The sequence below is a fragment of the Syngnathoides biaculeatus genome, chromosome 3 (assembly GCF_019802595.1).
Source record: "Syngnathoides biaculeatus isolate LvHL_M chromosome 3, ASM1980259v1, whole genome shotgun sequence".
Classification (NCBI taxonomy): domain Eukaryota; kingdom Metazoa; phylum Chordata; class Actinopteri; order Syngnathiformes; family Syngnathidae; genus Syngnathoides; species Syngnathoides biaculeatus.
The window spans coordinates 153413-175034 of NC_084642.1; the positions used below are offsets into that span (position 1 = coordinate 153413).

General features: G+C 43.4%; 1 protein-coding gene across 1 annotated transcript in view; it reads left to right on the plus strand.

The window, feature by feature from the left end:
• The window catches only part of LOC133497477 (troponin T, fast skeletal muscle isoforms-like), a 43284-nt gene that overhangs the window by 14625 nt on the left and 7037 nt on the right, over positions 1-21622 (plus strand). The window contains exons 9-15 of the mRNA XM_061813371.1: positions 75-120; positions 2020-2136; positions 2221-2298; positions 16721-16834; positions 16960-17069; positions 17479-17569; positions 21477-21517. Coding sequence (XP_061669355.1) covers positions 75-120; positions 2020-2136; positions 2221-2298; positions 16721-16834; positions 16960-17069; positions 17479-17569; positions 21477-21517 — 597 coding nt within the window. The remainder of the gene's footprint in view (positions 1-74; positions 121-2019; positions 2137-2220; positions 2299-16720; positions 16835-16959; positions 17070-17478; positions 17570-21476; positions 21518-21622) is intronic.

The following is a 21622-nucleotide window of genomic DNA, read 5'->3' on the forward strand; positions in this document are numbered from 1 at the left end:
GAGGATGGTTTTTTTTTTTACACATTTTCTTGTGACCATGTACCACTCACTCATCATATTATTTCATTTTACAGACCAACTGCTCCCAAGATCCCTGATGGAGAGAAGGTCGACTTTGATGTAAGCTTTCATTTCTGATAAAATGTAGATCTATTTAACTACATTTCAGTAATTATAGAGCGCTGATCACAATCTAAAGCACCTTCACCTGGAGGGCTGTGATTAACTTTGTTGACTACAAGGGCAACCTAGATTAGACACCAGAGATCTATTGTACTTTACAATGTAGGGTTGTTACCCGCCTCTTCACAGTTCACTACTCACAATATCACTCAGCCCCAAATGATAATGATAGATTTTATGTGGGGGTGTTAAACATCCCATTTTATGTACAAATAAAATAAAAGTAAATTCAGCGTGTAGCCTGCCTCTAGCCTGAAGAAAGCTGTGATAGCCTCCAGTACTCCCACACCCTAGTGAGATTCAGCGGTACAGTAAGTGGATGGATGAATGAAAAAACTTGGGTATTTGCCAGTCACTCACGTTTAAAAAATGTACATGTGTGGTCCACTAGTCATCCCCGCAGATCTAAAGTTGTGGCTGTGTGTTTTGTTTGTAATTATGACTGTACCCCTTTAAGAGTGGAGGGGGCAGTGTCAGGTAAACTAGGAAGTAGAAGTCGGCTGAGCAGCAGCTAGTTGTTAGGGACCTCTGTATTAAAAAAAAAAAAAGACGTCAGGCTGTGGTTCGCTGCACGGGATCGGTTTTCATGTGCGCTGAGAGTGTGCGACAAGTGCGGAGTGGCACAGCACAAAGGGAACGTCTTTCAATATCTATGTATTTCTACTCGGAACAAATTTTATGCGCATGATTTTTTTCGTGGTCAACTGTGCAGATTTGCGAGTGTGAAATCACAGTGACTGTATTTGCTGTTTTTGTGTTTTCTGGAAAGCCCTTAGAATGCCAGATGATGAAACCAAAGCCCTGTCTTGGCACAAAGAAAGATATGCTGAAGTAACATATTTTGACAATTGTAAAGAGGGACATCAGTTACTCTAATTTTGTCACTATTCAGTCATTACTTTGCATATCAAAAGTAAGTGTCAAATCTTGGGATTTAACTCACGACTTAACAGCAAAGACTACTTCACAAGCACACACATCTAGACACTCTTTTAATATATAGCCATGTTATTGGCATTGTCTTACTGAAATAAACATTGGTGTCCAGGAAAAAGATATTGGTCAGATGGCAGTACATGTTACTCCAAAACCTGTATGTAACTTCCTCTATTAATAATGCCTTCACAAGTGTGTGAGTTACCCATTCCATTGGCACTAACACAGGCTTATACCATCACAGATGTGGCGGAATGGTGGACTTGTAGGTAGAACGTATAGAACTAATACTTGGTATACAGTATATCCATCCATTATCCAAGCCACTTATCTTAACAAGGGTCATGGGAGAGCCGGAGCCTATCCTAACTTTTGGCGAAAGGCAGACTACACCCTGATTTGGTCGGTAGTCAGTCGCAGGGCAGATATCAACACCATCACTGAGAGGGAATCGATCCCACGCTGCCTGCACCAAAGTCAGGCGTGTGTACAACCCCACCATCAGTGACCTTATTTGGTATATATGTAAAACATAAATCTGCCAAGTAGTTCCCAAGTAGTACAGTATGTTCACCAGTGGGATGTTCCCAACGGGTGTTTGGGATGTTCCAAGCAAGTGTTTAAGATTTTTTTGCCACCTGTCCCAGCTTTTTGGGAGCTACAAAATTCCAAGTTAATTATTATTTGCTAAAAACGATAGTTTATCAGTTTGAACATTAAATGTCATTTCTTTGTAGTGTATTCAATTAAATATGGGTTGAAGATTATTTGGAAATTGTTGCGTTTTGTTTTTATTTTGAATACAACGTCCTAACTTCATTAGAATTGTGTTTTTATATACTGTAACATGGATGCTGTCATGTTTGGTACTGTGGGTAATCTTTGGTCTGTGTCATGCAGGACATCCAGAAGAAACGTCAAAACAAAGACTTAGTTGAGCTTCAGTCGCTGATCGATGCGCACTTTGAGTGCAGGAAAAAGGAGGAAGAGGAATTGATTGCTCTCAAAGAAAGAATTGTGAGTTACTCCACATGTACAGGCATTCATCATCAACATTGTGTCTGCTCAATGTGTAATGTGTCTTTTGTTTTATGTGTTCAGGAGAAACGTAGAGCAGAACGAGCAGAGCAGCAAAGGATTCGAGCTGAGAAGGATAAAGAGCGCCAAGCCAGACGGGAGGTACAAACCTTCTGTCTTTGAACGTACTTTTGCATTTTTCTTCACAACACCACCAACATGAAACATCAATGGATGGATGGGTTGATTAAATAGAATTACTCTTTAATAGAAAATAGTTAAATGAGCCCTAATGGACAGCAGCAGGTTTTCAAACATTTAGGCAGCACACATAACTTTCTCTAACAACGACGTACTGCACGGCCACAGACTCTTCTTCCTAGTTTACCTACCCCCTCCGCTCTTAAGGGGGTAAACTCATAATTACAAATATTACACTCCTTACACAGCCTATCAATGTGGTTTATAATGACAGCATGCTTATGCGAAGCCTACCACCAGAGTTTTTTTTTTTTTTTTTGGCATAAAGACATGCCTCTGTTGGCAAGTATTGTTGGAGTGCGCCAATGAGTCGGGAGAAATGAAGAAAATTAAACCTGCAGACCAGCTGATTGTGAAAACTTCGAATGCACTTCCCGTCACATACCACACACTGCTGGGTGTGACTATTGCTGTACTGACAAAGTTTGGTTCTACCTATGTATGTGAAACGTCTTTCTCACGTTTAAAAAAAACATTAAGACCAATCTGCGTTCACGAATAACAGATGCAAGTGTCAAAAGCTGCATGAAGTTCAATTTAATGACGTAAGAAACAGACGACAAAGCCATCAGCAAAGAAGTCCCATTAATGGTAAGAAGTACTTTTGTCATCATTGGTTACTAACAGCACAATGTTATTTAAATAAATTTAGAGACTTATTGTACTCTTAAAGTGTTTGTCTTACATAAAATCCACAGACACAGTTGTATTTAGTTTTTAAAATATTTTATGGCTCTTTTGGAATTACATTTTAAAATATTTGCCGTTTATGGCTCTCTCAGGCTAAAAGGTTCCCAACCCATGATTTAAAGAATCCCATAATGGATCGGTTGTGGCCCAGGTTGACAACGCCCGCCTCGGCACCGTTAACCTACAGGGCATCGTTGGAAATTCAACTTCTGTGGGTCAAAGAAGAAGAAGAGGAGGAAAGGGGATTCTTTGGCAGATGAAGAAGAGGAATGCAAAGAGATTAGATCTGAATGTGGGGACATTGATTGTTGGGACTATGAAAGGAAAAGCTCAGGAGATGGTAGACATGATAATTAGGAGAAAGATTGCTGTATTGTGCATCCAGGAGAGCAGGTGGAAAGGTAGTAACGCTAGAAGTTTAGAGGCAGGGTTTAAATTAATTGACCATGGAATAGATGGGAAGAGAAATAGAGTGGGGGTTATTTTAAAGTAAGAGCTGGCTAAGAATGTCTTGGAGGTGAAAAGAATATCAGATCTGTGTGATTACAGATCATTGTTATCTGTAATGAAAGCAGGGAGCAGGTGGAAAAACAATTAGAAAGATGGAGGCATGCACTGGAAAGGAGAGGAATGAAGATTAGCTGACGTAAAACAGAATATACGTGCATGAATTAGAATGGGAAGAGTGAGGCTCCAGGGAGAAGCGATAGCGAAGGTGGATGACATCAAAGAGTTTGGGTCAACAATACAGAGCAATGACGAGTGTGGTCAAGAAATGAAGAAACAGGTCCAAGCAGGTTGGAACAGCTGGCGGAAGGTGTCTGGTGTGTTATGTTACAGAAGAGTCTTTGCTCCGATGAAGGGCAAATTTTATAAACAGTGGTGAGGCCAGCCATGATGTATAGATGAGAGACGGTGTCACTGAAGAGATAACAGGAATCAGAGCGAGAGGTGGCAGAAATGAAGATGTTGAGGTTCTCTCTAGGAGTGAGCAGGTTGGATCGGATTAGAAATGAGCTCATTAGAGGGACAGCCAAAGTTGGATGTTTTGGAGACAAGGTTTGAGAGAGGAGACTTTGATGGTTTGGACATGTCCCGAGGCGAGAGAGTGATCATATTAGTAGAAGGGGGCTGAGGATGGAGTTGCCCGGCAAAAGAGCAAGAGGAAGACCAAAGAGAAGGTTGATGGATGTTGTGAGGTGAGTGGAAAATTCAGGAGATAGGTGCACATGAAAAAGTATGACGCGAACAAAGGTGATTCTCAGAGCTGTCTAAACTATAGAGGAATAAAGATGATGGGCCACACAATGAAGTTATGGGAAAGAGTAGTGGAGGCGAGACTCAGGACAGAAGTAAGTATCTGCGAGCAACAGTATGGTTTCATGCCTAGAAAGAGTACCACAGATCCATTATTTGCATGTTAGAATAGTACAGGAGATGTATGAGGGCAGCAGAACAATGGTGAGGTGTGCCGTTGGTGTGTCAGAAGAATTTAAGGTGGAGGTGGGAGTGCATCAGGGATCCACGTTGAGCCCCTTCCTGTTTGCGGTAGTAATGGATAAACTGACAGATGAGGTTAGACTGGAATCCCCTTGGACAATGATGTTCGCTGATGATATTGTGATCTGCAGTGAAAGCAGGGAGCAGGCGGAGGAACAATGAGAAAGATAGAAGCACGCACTGGAAAGGAGAGGAATGAAGATTAGCTGAAGTAAAACAGAATATATGTGCATGAATGTGAGGGGCGGAGGAGGAGGAATGAAGCTCCAGGGAGAAGAGATAGCATGGGTGGATGACTTCAAATACTTGGGGTCAACAATACAGAGCAATGGAGAGTGTGGTAAAGTAGTGAAGAAACGGGTCCAAGTGGAGTGGAACAGTTGGTGGAAGGTGTCTGGTATTCTATGGAACAGAAGAGTGTCCGCTCGGATGAAGGGCAAAGTTTATAAAACAGTGGTGAGTCTGGCCATGATGTACGGATTAGAGATGGTGGCACTGAAGAAACAACAGGAAGCAGAACTGGAGGTAGCAGTTCATTTGCATTTCAAAAATGGATGTTACTTTGTGGATAACAATGTCAAGATTCTTGAAATACAGGACCTGTTTGAAAGATGTGTGAAAGAAGTCTATGTCAAACTAGAAAGGCACCTTATAAACAGAAGGATGGGGTTAATGCCATCACTTTTTATTGGCTTTCAGCAATGTCCTTGTTCATTCCATGGGAAGAGTGTGGTTATTAATCAGCCATCTTGCAGGTGATTGACCGATTGGTACACAAAGTGGTCCTTAACCAGCCACGCTTAAAAAGAACAACAACAAAAACCTTGTTGTGACCATATCCAGTGGACACAACCACCAGAGCCTCTTTTTTTTAACATTTACTTCCTTACTTTACAGTTTTTCTTTTAAAAGGGATGCTTAGTTGGTTTGGAATAATGAGGGGGTTCGTTTAAAAATGTCTCCACTGCAAGGAGTCTGTAGCTGGACCCAAAGTTGGAGAATCCCAGTTCAAAACAAATACTAATGGCTTGAAATGAAGGACCGTGAGGTTTTCACAAGGAAAATCTTGTAGCACTATTGTTGATAAGACATAGCTAAATAAATGGAGAAAAAAACTGATCTTTGTGGCATACATATGAGTGAGCCTTAGAAGCACCATCCGGTAGTTACAGTAGCTACTTCTCCTCTTTTGTTCAATCAAGTTCCCCTTCCTTGTTCACCGCTATTGTTCTTTCTACAAGCTAAAACTGTTTCTTGATGGTTGCAGTTGGTCACGCATTAAGTTAATTGTAGAGATCTTAATCACAAAAGAGTCTCCAAGGACTTCACTGGCCCACAGTTGGCAAATATTGATTACATCCCCTAATGCAAACCCCTCAGCTGGGTGAGGAAAAAAAAGTCAAAACCCCATTTGGCTACAAAAGAAACCTTGAGAAGGGACCACAGATTGGGGAATCCACATGTCAGGAGGAACCAGGGTGGAATGGATGTCAAGTGGGCAACATTTATTGTAGCAGGAGTATATGTCAGTACCAGTCCCAGTGGATGGATGGATGGATGTCTTTACAATTTTAATTAAGATGAAATAAGAGCCCATTTAAGGAAATGAGGTGCTGCAGGTAGATGCCTTCAGGAAACTGCGGAAACTATAGGACAAGCGGCAGTAATGGATGCTTTAACTAAATGCCAAAGTGTAAAATAAGTCTTCAGACTTTGGAGTAACGGTCATATAGAGGCTGTCTTGCAACCTGCAGATGCATTGCAAGAAGAGAATGAAAGGCTTCAATGTGTATGATGAATGGGGAAGGTATTTATGATACATGCATCCCTATATAATTTGTGGCTCGCTGCCTTCTTATCTGGTGTTGACCAGACAGAGTTAAACATCATTGAACTATATTTAAAAAGAAACAACAGACAGATAATCTGGTCCCTCATACAACCACTAGAGGCAATATTAATAGGATACTACAACTACAGTTGAATCACACTCTTCAGCTTCCCTGGGAAGAGCAAAGAATAGAATATGTACAAGAAAAGCCACAAAGAAGAAAGTAGCATTGTACTAGCTGCTGTGAGCTAACTGAAAAATAAAGCCATCATGTTATTGTGGTGGAGGCGTTTGTGTGTCCCAATGACCAACCAAACCAAGTTGTCCGGGCTGAAAGAGGTTTGAGGGGAGGGACCAGAAAAAGCATGACCCAAGGACCCCAATGATGGTTGAAAATACAGGAAATTATTTTCTCTTGCCCGTATAGCAATCACAGTGGTCCCCCCTCTGAAGCCAGGCCTGGAGGTGGAATTTGAAGGTGAGTGACTAGTGGCCGGGCCTCCACCCATGTGGCCCAATCAGGCACAGCCCGAAAAGGTAATGAGGGGTCCCCCTTCCCATGGGCTCACCACCTTTGGGAGTTAAATTGGTAGGGAAGCAGTTCTATGGTGGTGAGGTAGCTCCGTTGGTGGGGGAAGATGGCAGTTCGACTTGACTTGACTTCTGAAAGGAATTTCTGGGAGAATCCTCTGTATGAATGAGTTTCAACTCCCACCTCCAGCAGAACTTGTGTCCGAATGGAGGCTGGGGATATTGAGTCCGAGCAGATTAGTCAGGCTTTTTCACCGTTTGGGACTCCCGAGTCAGCTGATGGGTACCAGCTGGTCAATCGGAATTCAGATTTGGTGGTCTCTGAGAAAAAAACTCCGGCATGAGATGTGTTTTGTGACAACAAATTTTAGAGGAAATTCAGGTCTACCATCTCTGTAGGGGGAAGCAGTACATAATCACCATTGTGTATAGTGGGGATTTTGCACTGCTAACCTTAATTAAGGACATTGTGTGTCAGTGGGGAATATCCTTTAAAGACCTCCTAAAATCCACAAACACGCCTTCCAATGAGGAAGCAGAGTTGTGTTGCCTGAGGAGAGCTCTCCAATAGCCAGGGTTGAGGTCACCAAGGTGGCAAGGCCCTCGGGATGGATGAAGATTACCCCGGAGTTTCTTAAGTCCATGAATTTCTGGTTGACACACCTCTGGACATCAGGGACAGTGCTTCTGGATTGGCAGACTGTAATGGTAGCCTTTTTGAAAAACGGGGACAGGAGGGTGTGTTCCAATTACAGGGAGATCACACACCTCAGATTTTCTGGTAAGGCCTATTCAGGGGTGCTGGTGAGGAGGATTCGTCGGAAGTCAAATCTTAAATTCAGGAGGAGCAATATGGTTTTTGTCCTGCCCGTGGAACAGTGGACCAGTTCTACACCCTCGATAAGGTCCTTGAGGTTTCATGGGAGTTTGCCCAACCAATTGTGATGTACTTTGTGGACTTGTAGAAGGTGTTTGACCGTGTCCCTTGGGGAGTCCTGTAGGGGGGTGCTTTGGGTGTATGGGGTACCGAACACCCTGATATGGGCTCTTTGGTCCCTGTACGGTGTCAGAGTTTGGTCCACATCAGTGGCAGTAAGTCTGACTTGTTTCCGGTGACAGTTGGTCTCCACCAACACTGCCCTTGTTCACCGATTCTGTTCAGAATTTGTATGGAGTTTTAAGGGCTCTCAGTGAGCAATAGGGTGAGAAGCTCTGTTATCCAAGAGGAGCTCAGAGTAGAGCCACTGCTCCTCCACAGTGAGAGGAGCCAGATGAAGTGGCTGGGGCATCCGATCCGGACGCGTCCCTGGTGTCTCACCAGAAGGAGACCCCGGGGGATGACCCAGGGCACGCTGGAGAGACTACATATCTCATCTGGCCTGGGAATGCCTCAGGATCCCCCCGAAAGAACTGGATGAAGTGGCTGGAGAAAGTGAAGTCTGGGTGCCCCTGCTAAAGCTACTGCCACCTTGATCGCACCTCAGATAAGCGGTAGACAATGGATAAGGATGGATGTCACGGTTTGCAGTCACTTTCCACCAGCAGCCGGTGTTGCTTGTGAGCTATCAGTTGTCCCACAGCACCTGGCATTGCCTTGCATGCATTTCAAAGGAGCAAATGGCTCATTGAACTTTTTTTAAGCTGCTTTGAAAAGCGGGTTTGCTAAACATTTGTATTCGACAGCATCATCCCCGAACTCCTCTCCCTAGACTCTCCCGCTCAGTGTCTCACCTGCCATCTGCCAGTGGATTTATTGTACAGTTTCCTGATGGGCACCACCAGTACTGGGACACCCCAAGGTTGCGTCCTCCCTCTGCTGTTCTTCTCTCTCTCCAAAAACAACTATACAACTCAACACAACCATTTGTCAAACATTGACATTTGCAGGTGACACCACAGTCTTCAGTCTCATCAAAGTAGTGATGAGACACGGTATCAACAGAAAGTGGAGTGGCTGGATCTATGGTGCTGCCGACACAACATGGAAATGAACATGCTCAAGACTGTGCAGATATGGTATGATATGGGCTTTACCCAAAGGCAGAGGGAGGCTACACTCGTCCACCGGGGTGAATCCAATGTACAGGCGCAGACCTGCTTGGCACCTCTCACCATGGGCAACTCCAGAATGGAAGAGAGTACACCCCCTCTGAAGAGGACTAGTAACAGAGCCCTGTGTGAAGGGCGAGTCTGACTATATCTAGTTGGAACTTCGGAATCTCGCACCAATTCGGGCTTTTTCCCTTCCAGAGAGGGGACTATAGCCAGCTTCTGTCGCCAGAAATCAAATCGCATAGGTCCCTGCCTTTGGGTGCCACCCAGCTCACAATCCATCGGGGCCATAGGGGTTGGGCACAGGTGATGAGCCCATGGGAAAGGGGACCCACGTTACCCTTTCGGGCTATGCCTGGCCGGGACCCTGGGTGCAGTCCTGGTCACCAGCCGCTCACCAAATTTGTAATCATCATTGAGGTTTTTCAGGTGTATTTTGTCAGGTCACCACACCACCCCTATTTCTCCACATTCAACATGTGATCAAAAATAGCTGAACTTTTGATATATGCGATGCATCTATGATCTGGCACATACTGTGTCAGTCAGATTACCAGTTAACATTTTTTCTTCACATCTTTGTGGATGCTTGTTTCAGGCAAGGTGGGATGGGAAGAGTTGAATGATGACAGAGATGTGGTGTGAGTTGCAGTTCAATATTGACAAGGTTCTTCATGTTGACAGTGAAAGGAAAGTCATTTGGGCTAGAAATAGATTGGAGGTTTTGTGTTGCTGTTTGGGGTGGTAGCACCTGTTGCAGTGTAAGGGGAGGTTGGGGTGGTGGCGTGTATGTGAAAAATGTTTTTTGAGGGGAGGTGAAACGGAACCCTCTTTCTGCACTTATTGTATATCAGAGAGGTGACTTATTTTTAGGTCCTCCAATTGTTTCAATGATACTGCAGATTCATTTTGCATTGAGGATTCGTTCTGCAGTGATAATTACTAACCCTTAATCCTGAGACCTATCAAAGGCCTTGACCGATTATTAATATATTTTCAACAACCTGTGTCTTAGTTTGGCAGCACGGTGACTCAGCTGCAAAGCTTTGGCCTCACAGTTCTGAGGACCCGGGTTCAATCCCAGCCCTCCCTGTGTGGAGTTTGCATGTTCTCCCCATGCCTGCGTGGGTATTCTCCGGGCACTCTGGTTTCCTCCCATACATCCCTAAAAACATACAACATTAATTGGACACTCTAAATTGCCCCGAGATGTGATTGTGAATGCAGCTGTTTGTCTTTATGTGCCCTGCGATTGACTGGCAGCCAGTTCAGGGTGTACCCCGCCTCCTGCCCGATGACAACTGGGATAGGCTCCAGCAATCCCTGCAACCCTTGTGAGGAGGATAAGCGGCTAAGGAAATGGATGGATGGATGGATGTGTCTCAGTTAAGCAGCATCCACTTTACGTAAACTCTGATTGAGTTTCATTTAATTTTAATTTTAATTTACAACTAGTGATCTCTACTACTGAAATACAGTTACATATATTTGTAATTGATTCCTACAAATTAAAAAAACAAAATCTTTAGACCAGAATTTGATACAGTCACATCGCCATGTTTTGCGTGCGCAACGAATTCTGCGGATAATCACGGAGAATGGATGTTGTGAAATCGTTACGTTACTTCTCTTTTCAGAGCTAAGATAGCCACTTACAAACAACTTGTATCGTCAGTTAAAGGAGTTAAAAATGCTGTACTGTACTGTGCTAATTTGAAATACAATTTCCAATCAAGATGGAGTGCAAAAAAGATCAGCATTTGTAGATTTCCTCCAAAGATCAAATTGAGGAAATGACAAAAGGCTGTGGCCAGAAGAGCTGCTGAAAGATCAATGGTTATTTGAAGCCTTTGATTGCCCCCAGCTCATGAGAGAGCTGAAAAATAGTAAAATATAACCTTACTTACGGTTATTACTGAATACATTTATAACATTTTCAAAAAGAACAAGTACCAGAAATTAAACAGAGCTTTTGACAACAGATGCTCTCTTTGTCAGTCAGGATTGGCAAGCATTAGGTACAAATACGCTACTAAAAATGGGCCCGGATAAAAAAGACATCCTCATTTCACGTCACTACCCAGAATACACTGCGATGAAAAGAAACAAAGGTAGCCTATTTTAAAATTACAATTTTTAAAAATACATACAATCTGGAAATGATTGTCATAAATTATATCTTATTGTTGTGGAAGTGAAGTTGAAAAAGATCATATATACTGTACCAAACAGGTAATTGAAAACCAAGTTCACTTTAAGGGTTATTTTTTAGGGGACAGTGTTGCCATGTGAATGTAATTGTTAGGTTTATCACCTGACCTGCTGGAATAATTGCACAAATAACGAACAAGAAGTCATCTTCTGATCAGGAAGGTACAGTTTTTGGTGATGATGTGGCACATTCTTTGGTTATGATGGAGTTGTCCTTGGCCACTTCTAGGAAGATCCTGTTGCATCTGTGTGTAGGAGCTCGTCCTGTGAACAAGACTCTTCGAAGCAAGGATGATACTTTGGCTTTGTTGCAAGTCCATGATAAATATATTAACGATAACTCTAACAGTAAACTTCCAAGGGCGTTTAGACTCAAGATTGCTTTCGTAAGGCTCGCAATATCCCTGGTTCCTTTTTTGACGAGTGTAAACCAGATCAGATTAAACTAGTGCTTATACCTGGGTTCCATGTTTCAACCCAGTCAAGAATTGAGTGATCACCACTTCAACAATAAAGGTGGGTGAGACCCAACATACCGAGCAAAAGAAAATTGAGTTTTTCTATAAATCGTACACATCTCTGGTGAATATGATGGTTTTTTTTTTAACCTGTTTTGGCTTTTCTCATGTTATTAGATAAATAATGAGTGTGAATTACTGCTGTACTAACGAGATTTGGTGTCAGTACCACAGTAGCTCTTTAGCCTGCAAAAAGAGCACAAAAAAAAGGATCAGAAATAACCAAGTCCTTGATGTCCGCAGGTAGGATGTTAACATCCTTCGAGATTACTAGGGTTAAAATGTGAGCTTGATTGTGTGTCAGACTCTATATGTCAAATGTGGCCAATGTATCAGGTTTTTGTATGTTTTCATGTCTTTGTCAACATGAATGGCAAAGTCTCCTGTGATGACAAAATAGTTGTAGTCAGTACAGATAACTCGTAACTTCCTCCTTGAATTTTTTATTGTTCCTTGGATGTTGATGAATTATTAAAATCAATTTTGGTTAACCTTTTACTAAAATTAGCTGTTCAAAAGAACTAAAATCAACCAATTTTTACACTGAAATAAAGATTTAAATGTAGCATAAATTTTACCATCTTTTATCCCAATTCGACACATCTTCATAAAACAAAGATTTGTTTGTGTTGCCTCCTTTGGTGGCATTTACCTGGTGTTCATGCTAAATTCAGTTAAACATGTTTCTCTCAGAAGTAAAAAGTACAGAGTGAGAGTAAAGATTTGACTCGACCCTGGTTTATTAAAAATTTATCAAAAATTGAACAAATTCATTTTCACCTCAATAACTGCCTTTTGAAAAGCAGTCCGTCAGCATTGAAGCAAGTGTACCGCATACTGTCAGGACTCGGGTTGCGAGTTGAACCCAGATGCAGAGACAAGAGAGAGCGCAGCAGGTGATGGAATGTTTATTTCAGAATGCTTAGTCGAACCAAACAAAAAGGTACTCCGAGTGCCAGGTCCAGGGTTGGGAGGGCTTCAAGGCAAAGCAGTCTAGCAGAGTAGGAGTCCGGGGTTGTCAGAGGGCAGCAGTAGGTAAGGACCGATTAGAAGGGAACAAAGGCAGACGGCAGAGCGGGGGAAAAGATTGTGAGTCGGTGAGTAACTAACTCAAAATTCTTCAGAAGTCAACGCAGAGGGTCTAGCTACAGAATTCGCATAGTGCGTTGACAGTCTGGCGTCGTGTTGGAGCTCCTCTGTGGCCTTGGATTTTCTGGTGGGTGTGGCTTGATCTAATGGAATTTCAATGGACAGTACAGACATGACTGCGGGGGTGCGAGGGATTGTCTTTTATGAAAGCGTGATTTGGCACCTTCTTTGTTTAGGCATTCTATCCACCTTGGAAAGATGTTTCTGTTTCCACAAAATTATCAAAATTGTCAAGGAAATACTATAATATAATATCCAGCATATCACACATATTTCAACCAGTTATTTAGCATGAGTAATCTACTGAAACATTAATCTCCTTGAAGGATTGTTAAAATTGTTCCTCTTAAAAAGCATGTCGGCATTCAGACATTGTTGAAACCATATCTGTTTTTTTTTCACATTATAAAATTCATGAAAAAAATTACTCTGTAGAGTTATGTATTGCATTTCATATAGGTGGCACGTAGGCACAACTGATTACGAGCGTTGGCCTCACAGTTCTGAGGACCGCGGTTAAAATCCCCTTCTTTGAGATGTCACCTTATCATGGTGGAGAAACTTCTGTGTCTCAATGTTCTTAGGAGGTAAGTGTCTGGGGCTTCACTTCCCTGGCAGAGTCATGGCAAACAGGTCTTAGGTGGGGGAAGAGACAAAGCACGGCTCCAAATAAACAATTGATCTAGGGTTCCCTGGGCCAGATGCAGGTCACTGGGGCCCCCCTCTGGAGCCAGGCCTGGAAGTGGGGCTCGAAGATGAGTGACTGGTGGCCGGGCCTGCACCTGTAGGACTCAGCTAGGCACAGCCCAAAAGGGTAACAGTGATCCCCCTTCACATGGGCTCACCACCTGTGAGAGAGGCCTTAGGGTTTGGGTGCAATGTAAGTTGGGTAGTGGTTGAAGGCAGGGACCTTAGCAATCTGATCCTCGGCTACAGAAACTGGCTTGAGGGACATGGAATGCCACCTCTCTGGCAGGGAAGGAGCCTGAGCTGGTGTGTGAGGTTGAGAGGTTCCGACTAGATATAGTCAGACTCTCCTCTATACTCTGCTTGGGCTCTGGTACAAGTCCTTTTGAGAGGCGTTGGAGTCTGTTCCACTCTGGAGTTGCACACAGTGAGAGACGCTGAGCAGGTGTGGGTGTACTTATTGTCCCCTGGCTCGGCGCCTGTACGTTGGGGTTCACCCCAGAGGATGAAGAGTAGACGGGTGTGGGGAAGGGTCCTGACTGTTGTTTGTGCCTATGCACCAAACAACCCACCCTTTTTGGAGTCTTTAGAGGGAGTGCTCGAGAGTGCTCCCTCTGGGGACTCCATTGTTCTGCTGTGGGCAATGACAGTGAGAAATGGAAGGGCGTGATTGGGAAGAAAGATGCCGCTAATCAGAAAGAGAGCGGTGTTCTGTTACTGGACTTCTGTGCTATTCACGGGTTGTCTATAACAAACATCATGTTTAGGCATAAGGGTGTCTACACGCACACTTGACACCAAGACACACTAGGTCACAGTGGAATGATCGACTTTGTGGTCGTGTTATCGGACTTCCGGTCGCATGTCTTAGACACTTTGGTGAAGAGAGAGAAGAAGCTGTCAACGGATCACAACCTGGTGGTGCATTAGCTCCGATGGTGGAGGAGATGCCTTTCCGATGTGGCAGCCCAAACTGTATTGGTAGGGTCTGCTGGGATGGGGTGGCAGACTCCCCTGTCAGAAGGAGTTTTAATTATCACTTCCATGAGAACTTTGCTCATGTTCCAGGGGAGCTGGAGGACATAGTGCAACAGTAGACTATGTTCTGCACCTCCGTTCCTGAGGCAGCCGATCGGAGCTGTGGACGTAAGGTGGTTGGTGCCTTTTGTGGCAGCAATCTCTGAACACGTTGGTGGACACCACCAGTCAGGGATCCAGTCAAGCTCAAGGTGTCTTATCGGGCCTTTTTGGCTTGCAGGCCTCCTGAGGCAGCTGGGTATCATGAGGATGGGTGCTGTTGACTTCTACTTGGGACATTGTGAGTCGGTGGGGAGAATACATCAAAGACCTGCTCAATTCCACTGACATGCCTTCCCTTGAGGAAGCAGGGTCTAAGTTCTCTGAGACGGGGTCTACTATCTCTGCGGTTGCATCACATAGATTTTTAAAAAGCTCTTTGGTTGCAAGGCCCTGCGCGTGGATGAGATTTGCCCAGAGTTCCTAAAGGCTATGCATGGACACACCTCTACAACATCACATCTTTGGATTTGCAGATTGGGATGGTTGTCCCCCTTTTTAAGAAGGGGGCCAGAGGCTGTGTTCAAACTACAGGGAGCATAAGGTACCAAACTCCCTGATACGGCCATTTTGGTCCCTGTACTGGTGAGAGTTGGACTCCGCCAAGGCTGCCCTTTGTCACCGATTCTGTTCATAACTTTTATTGACAAAATATCTAGGCGCAGTCAAGGCATAGAGAGGGTCCAGTTTGGTGTCCTCAGTTTTTCATCTCTGCTTTTTACAGATGATGTGGTTCTGTTGGCTTCATCAAGCCGTGGTCTCTAACTCTCACTGGAGCGATTCACAGCCAAGTGTGAAGCGGCTGGGATGAGAATCAGCACCTTCAAATCTGAGACCATGGTCATCCGTCAGAAAAGATTTGCGTGCTCTCTCCAGGTCAGCGATGAGATCCTGCCTCAAGTAGAGGAGTTCAAGTATCTTAGGGTCTTGTTCAAGAGTGAGGAAAGAATTGAGCGTGAGATCGACAGGCAGATCAGTGCAGCATCTGCAGTGATGCAGACCTTGTATCGATACATTGTGGTAAAGAGGGAAGAGCTAAGTCAAAAGGTGAAGCTCTCAATTCACCAGTTGATCTCCATTCCAACCGTCACCCATGGTCACAAGCTGTCAGTCATGACCAAAAGAATTAGAGCCCTGAAACAACGAGTCAAAGTGAGTTTCCTCTGCAGTGCATCCGGGCTCTCCCTTAGAGATCGGATGACAAGCTCGGTGATCCGGGAGGGGCTCAGTGTCAATCTCTCCTGCTCTGCATTCAGAGGAGCCAGATGAGGTGGCTGGGGCATCTCAATCGGATGCACTTCCCTGGTGATGTTTTCCAGTCATGTCCCACCAGAAAGAGGCCCTGGGGACGACCCAGGACATGCTGGAGAGACTACGTCTCTAGGCTGGCCTGGGAATGCCTCGGGATCTCCCCGGAAGAACTGGATGAAGTGGCTGTGAAAAGGGAAGTCTGGGCATCCTCGCTGGAGCTTCTGCCCCTGCAACCCAACCAGGAGAAGCGGTGGGTGGATTGATGGATGGATGGATGGATGGATGGATGGATGGATGGGGTTCAAATCTCAGCCCTGCCTGTGTGGAGTTGACATGTTCTCCCCGTACCTGCGTGGCTTTTCTTCCGGCACTCCGGCTTCCTCCCACATCCCAAAAACGTGCATTAATTGGAGACCCTTGCCCTTAGGTGTGATTGTGAGTGCAAGTATTGTTTGTCTACAGTATGTGCCACTCAAATGGCTGGTAACCATTTCAGGGTTTACCCTACCTCCTGCCCGATGACAGCTGCCCGATGGCACTCCTGCGATCCTTGTAATGATAAGCGGCTCAGAAAATGGATGGTTGGATGCGTTCCATATAAATTTAGTGACATGTTACCTTGTAAATTAAAGATAAGGTAAATCAATGCCATTGTATTTCTTTTGTAAGTGTATGTGAATTGTGGATGGAGGCGTTACCATGTAGATCCTTGCCTGGGGCACCACATCTGGTGGGGCCAATTCTGATTGGAGGGCTATTTTCTTTTGTGATTCTAATGCTGGATTGATTGACTTGATTGCATTAATTGTGAATATTATTATGTCAGGCAGAGCGTATCAGGAAGGAGGAGGCTGATGCCCACAGGAAGGCTGAAGATGAAGCTAAAAAAAAGATTGCGCTGTCTAGCATGGGATCAGGCTTCAGCAGCCATCTGCAGAGGGTATATTGGATTTTTTTTACAGCTTGTTTGTTTTTCCTTTCATTACTCAACTTTAAAACATACTGCCCCATGTTTTTGTACCTTAAGTGAAGAATAACGATTGGAGGTTATTAATGAGTTTACAGGTGGACCAGAAAAGAGGAAAGAAGCAGACTGAGAGGGAAAAAAAGAAGAAGATCCTGGCAGAGAGATGCCAACCGCTAGCCATCGACAATCTAAGTGACGACAAACTGAGGTAACATCTAAGACAGTTATAACACAATTTAGAGATCATGAAGATCTTGTATTACAGAAAGTCAATCATGATTTAAAACATATTTTACATGTCTGTGACAAACATAATGCTTAGGTGTTTGTTTGTTTTTTATTGCAACATCTTAAGCAAAGCAGCATACTTTGAATCAGTGGTCTGGAATTATTATATGCCCGAAAAAATTAGATTTGAGTGGTGTATTTTTGCCATACGTTTGGTTGAATTGCAAATTGTCACACACGGATGACTTTTGTCACCAAATCAGACTTCATGTCCAAACAATTAAGCACAGTGTAATCATTAATTTTATCATGTTCAGAGTTTTGGGATCAATTTCCAGTCTATTCAATCTCTAACTGACATTTAATTATTATTGCTTTGTGTTTATCAGGGAAAAGGCAAAGGAGATGTGGGAGTGGCTGCACAGCCTAGAAGAAATTAAATATGACCACTGTGAGAAACTCAAGAGACAGCGATATGAGGTCAGTAAAGAGCCTTGATTAGGATTTTTCTTGTTGGTAATTTGTACATTACTTGCAAAGGTTTGTGAACAATGCAGTCCTATGGGGGCACAAGCCAGTGCAATCTGTAGCCTGATCTCAAGCCCGGATAAATGCAGAGCGTTGCATCAGGAAGGGCATCCGGCTTAAAACCTTGCTAAACAAATGAGATTGTTCATCAAAAGAATCCTATACTGGATCAGTCATGGCCCAAGTTAAAAAGGCCCGCCCCCGACACCGTTAACCTGCAGGGCGTTGGTGGAAATTCAGCTACTGATGGTCGAAGAAGAAGAGGAGGAAAGGGGATTCTTTGACAAATGAAGAAGAGGAATGCAGAGAGCCTACATCTCAATGTGGGGACTTTAAATGTTGGGACTATCACAGGAAAAGCTCAGGAGTTGGTTGACATGATGATGAGGAGAAAGGTTGATATATTGTGCATCCAAGAAGGATAGAAAAGTGGAAAGGTAGTAAAGCTAGAAGTTTAGGGGCAGGTTATTATTTTACCACGAATTAGGTGGGATGGGAAATGTAGCAGGGGGTACTTTTAAGTGCCACTGACATAAAAAACATGAAAATTAGTATGTTTTTTAGGGTTAGAATCATCTGTTTGTTCACAGCACATCAGCATATTGCCGTATATATATTTTTTCATCTCGCGCCATGAAAAATCTGTGAACTTTGTGGGGTTGAAGAAGAAGCCAGAAGTGACGCATTATGCTGACAACTTATGCTGCAGAATCAAGTGTATTTACCTCTTGTACAGGCGAGAAATTAGCTGTTTTTTCTGGGTTTTTCCCAAAATGCCCGCTTGTCGTGGTGCTGGATTTTCTTCGAATATTCAGGAGGGTCGATTCACTCTTCACACAAAAGAAACGATTTGTCATGAAAAATGGATCGCACAGGTGTAAAGGACAAGAACTTTGTGCATTCCAAATCACAGGTGTGTATAGTAAAATAATAATAATAATAATAAATAATAATAGTGGGTGGAGGACTAATTTGTCTCACAGTTCATAGCCTATTTTACGTGTGAATTAAGAATAAATCCCCTCGGTCACACCAGCAAAATATAACAAAGCAGTTGTATTGCGTTTAAGACAATTCAATCACGCACAATACAGTACAACACAATAACAAACTAACACAAAATAGAAGTACAAAAAAAGTTTAGTTAGCGTGTAACACACGTTAACTAGCCAAATGACGTATAGTCACCAAAGTCGAACGAATGTTCCAAATAGGCGAACATTCCGGAAATGTCCAAAAGGCAAAAGATAGTTTGGCGCCTGTGCACTTGTGGATTTGTCCAAAAGCACCAGTAGTAAGAAGCTCCGTCGACAACCATCCTCCTGAACATCCCAGACATCCGTGTCTGTCGATGTAATGGAGTCCTTCGCTCAGAACGTTACAAAAGATCCGCGTCATAGGAACTTAATGAAATACGTAAGTAATAAAGTACGTAAGAAAGGAAAATAAAGAGATTAAAGAATGAGTAACTAAAACAACAATATAGACACACATAACACATAGCCCTAGATTAATTTCGATAACATCCATGATATTTACTTCACCTGGCATGGGTTCTCCTGAGTATGCTACATTCACAAGACTTCTAAAAGGGTTAGGAAATCAAACAATTATGGCCAGTCATTGAGAATAATTCATTGGGTCCCTCGTCCTCCTTGTCTGCCCACTTGTCTGTGTCTGTAGTGGAGTCTTGTGTCAGTGGTGAAGTGAAACGATATCGTAAAATGGCCCCGATCGTTTCACTCGCTTCTGAGATGTTTTCTTCCTAAAAAAGAGCTTCAGTCTATGAAGGGGTGGCAGAAAATTCTGAAAATCGCGCTCGTTTGTCTGCCATTGCATTTGGAACAGCGTGTTTTCAATGGTGAGGGCTCCAGTGTGATTTCTGCACATGACGTCACAGACAAATATGGGCCGCCAACTGTGATGCAATTGTATCGAGTTAGACTGATGCAACTTCGTGTTTTTATACACAGCTCACTCTTCACAACTGTTACTACCATCAAAGTGATTACTATTATTTGTAGTTTTGATAATAATACCTATTTTAAGATTTGATTTTTGTGTCAGTGGCACTTTAAAGTAAGAGCTGGCAAATAATGTCTTGGAGGTAAAAAGAGTATCAGATTGAGTGATGAGGCTGAAACTTGAAATTGAGTGTGTTATATATAATGTCATTAGCGGCTATGCCCTACAGGTAGGATGTGACCTAGAGTTGAAAGAGAAACTCTGGAAGGAACTAAATGAAGTTGTTCTGAGCATCCTAGACACAGAGAGTTGTGATTGGTGCAGATTACAATGGACATGTTGGTGACGGAAACAGGGGATTGAGCAGAGAACCTTGTGGTGGAAGCTAACCCAGGAAGAATGTTGTGCGGCCTTTCGGAAAAAGGTTAGATAGGCTTTCGATTGACAGGAGGAGCTCCTGAAAGACTGGTCTACTACAGCCAAGGTGATCAGAGGGACAGCCAGGAGAGTACTTGGTGTGTCTTCTGGGAGGAAAGGGGAGAAGGAGACATTGTGGTGGAACCCCATAATACAGGAAGTCACAAGAGGAAAGATGCTAGAAAAGAAGTGAGACACTGAGAGGACTGAGGAGAGGCGAAAGGAATACATTCAAATGTGCCATAGGGCAAATATAGAGGTGGTGAAGGCTCAACAAGAGACTTATGATGACATATATACCAGGTTGGCCACAAAAATAGGAGAAAAGGATTTCTACAGGTTGGCCAGACAGAGAGAGATGGGAAGGATGTGCAGCAGGTAAGGGTGATTAAGGATAGAGATAGAAATGTGTTGACTGTTAATGTTGGACTGGAATCCCGTTGGACCATGTTTGCAGATGACATTGTAATCTGCAGTGAAAGCAAGGAGCGGGTGGAGGAACAAAGAAAGATGTAGACATCCACTGGAAAGGAGAGGAATGAAGATTAGCTGAAGTAAAACAGAATGTATGTGCGTGAATGGGAAGGCTGTAAGGGGGAAGAATGAGGCTACAGGGAGCAGAGATAGCAAGGGTGGATGACTTCAAATACTTGGGGTCAACGATCCAGAGAAATGGTGAGTGTGGTAAAGAAAAGAAGAAATGGATCCAAGCAAGTTGGATCAGCTGGCGGAAGGTGTCTGGTGTGACAGAAGAGTCTCTGCTAGGATGAAGGACAAAGTTTATAAAACAGTGATGAGACGTGGCACTGAAGCCTCACAGTTCTAAGGACCCGCCTGTGTAGAGTTTGCATGTTCTTCCCATGCCTGCGTGGGTTTTCTACGGGCACTCCAGTTTCCTCCCACATCCCAAAAACATGCAACATTAATTGGTTATTCTAAATTGCCCCTATGTGTGATTGTGAGTGTGGCTGTTTGTCTCGATGTGCCCTGCGATTGGCTGGCAACCAGCTCAGGGTGTAACCCCGCCCCCTGCCCGTTGACACCTGGGATAGGCTCCAGCACGCACCGCAACCCTTGTGAAGATAAGCAGCTAAGAAAATGGATGGATGGATTTGATAATGACAATGTGTGAATGTTGATGAAATGTACACTTTTTGTTCATTGTACCCGCAGTGTCATATGTCTGACAATTCTTCCAATCACATCCACATTTTTTTGCTGTTGAAAATACCTACAATGACTTCACCGACTGGACAGTCCAAGATATTTTGTAATATAATGGGTAAATAAGCGGTCACATCACTAGTATTCGGCTCTGTTTGGGAGATCTGCGGAATTTCTAAAAAGGTTATACTGTAAGAAAAAACTAGAAAATTGTTTCATTTACAATTTAAAAAATTAAAATTCAATCAAAGTCAACAATGAGGAAAATCAAATTTATATCAAATGTTTGCAATTCAACTTTATTGTCTTTCAGGTAATCTCTCTGAGAAATCGCATCGATGAGCTGCAAAAACAGTAAGTATGATAAACTACTGGAAGTGTTTGTAACATTTTTCATAACATGTAAAGCAGAATACAGTATGTTAAACATTGTCTGTTAAATACCACAGACCAAAAATA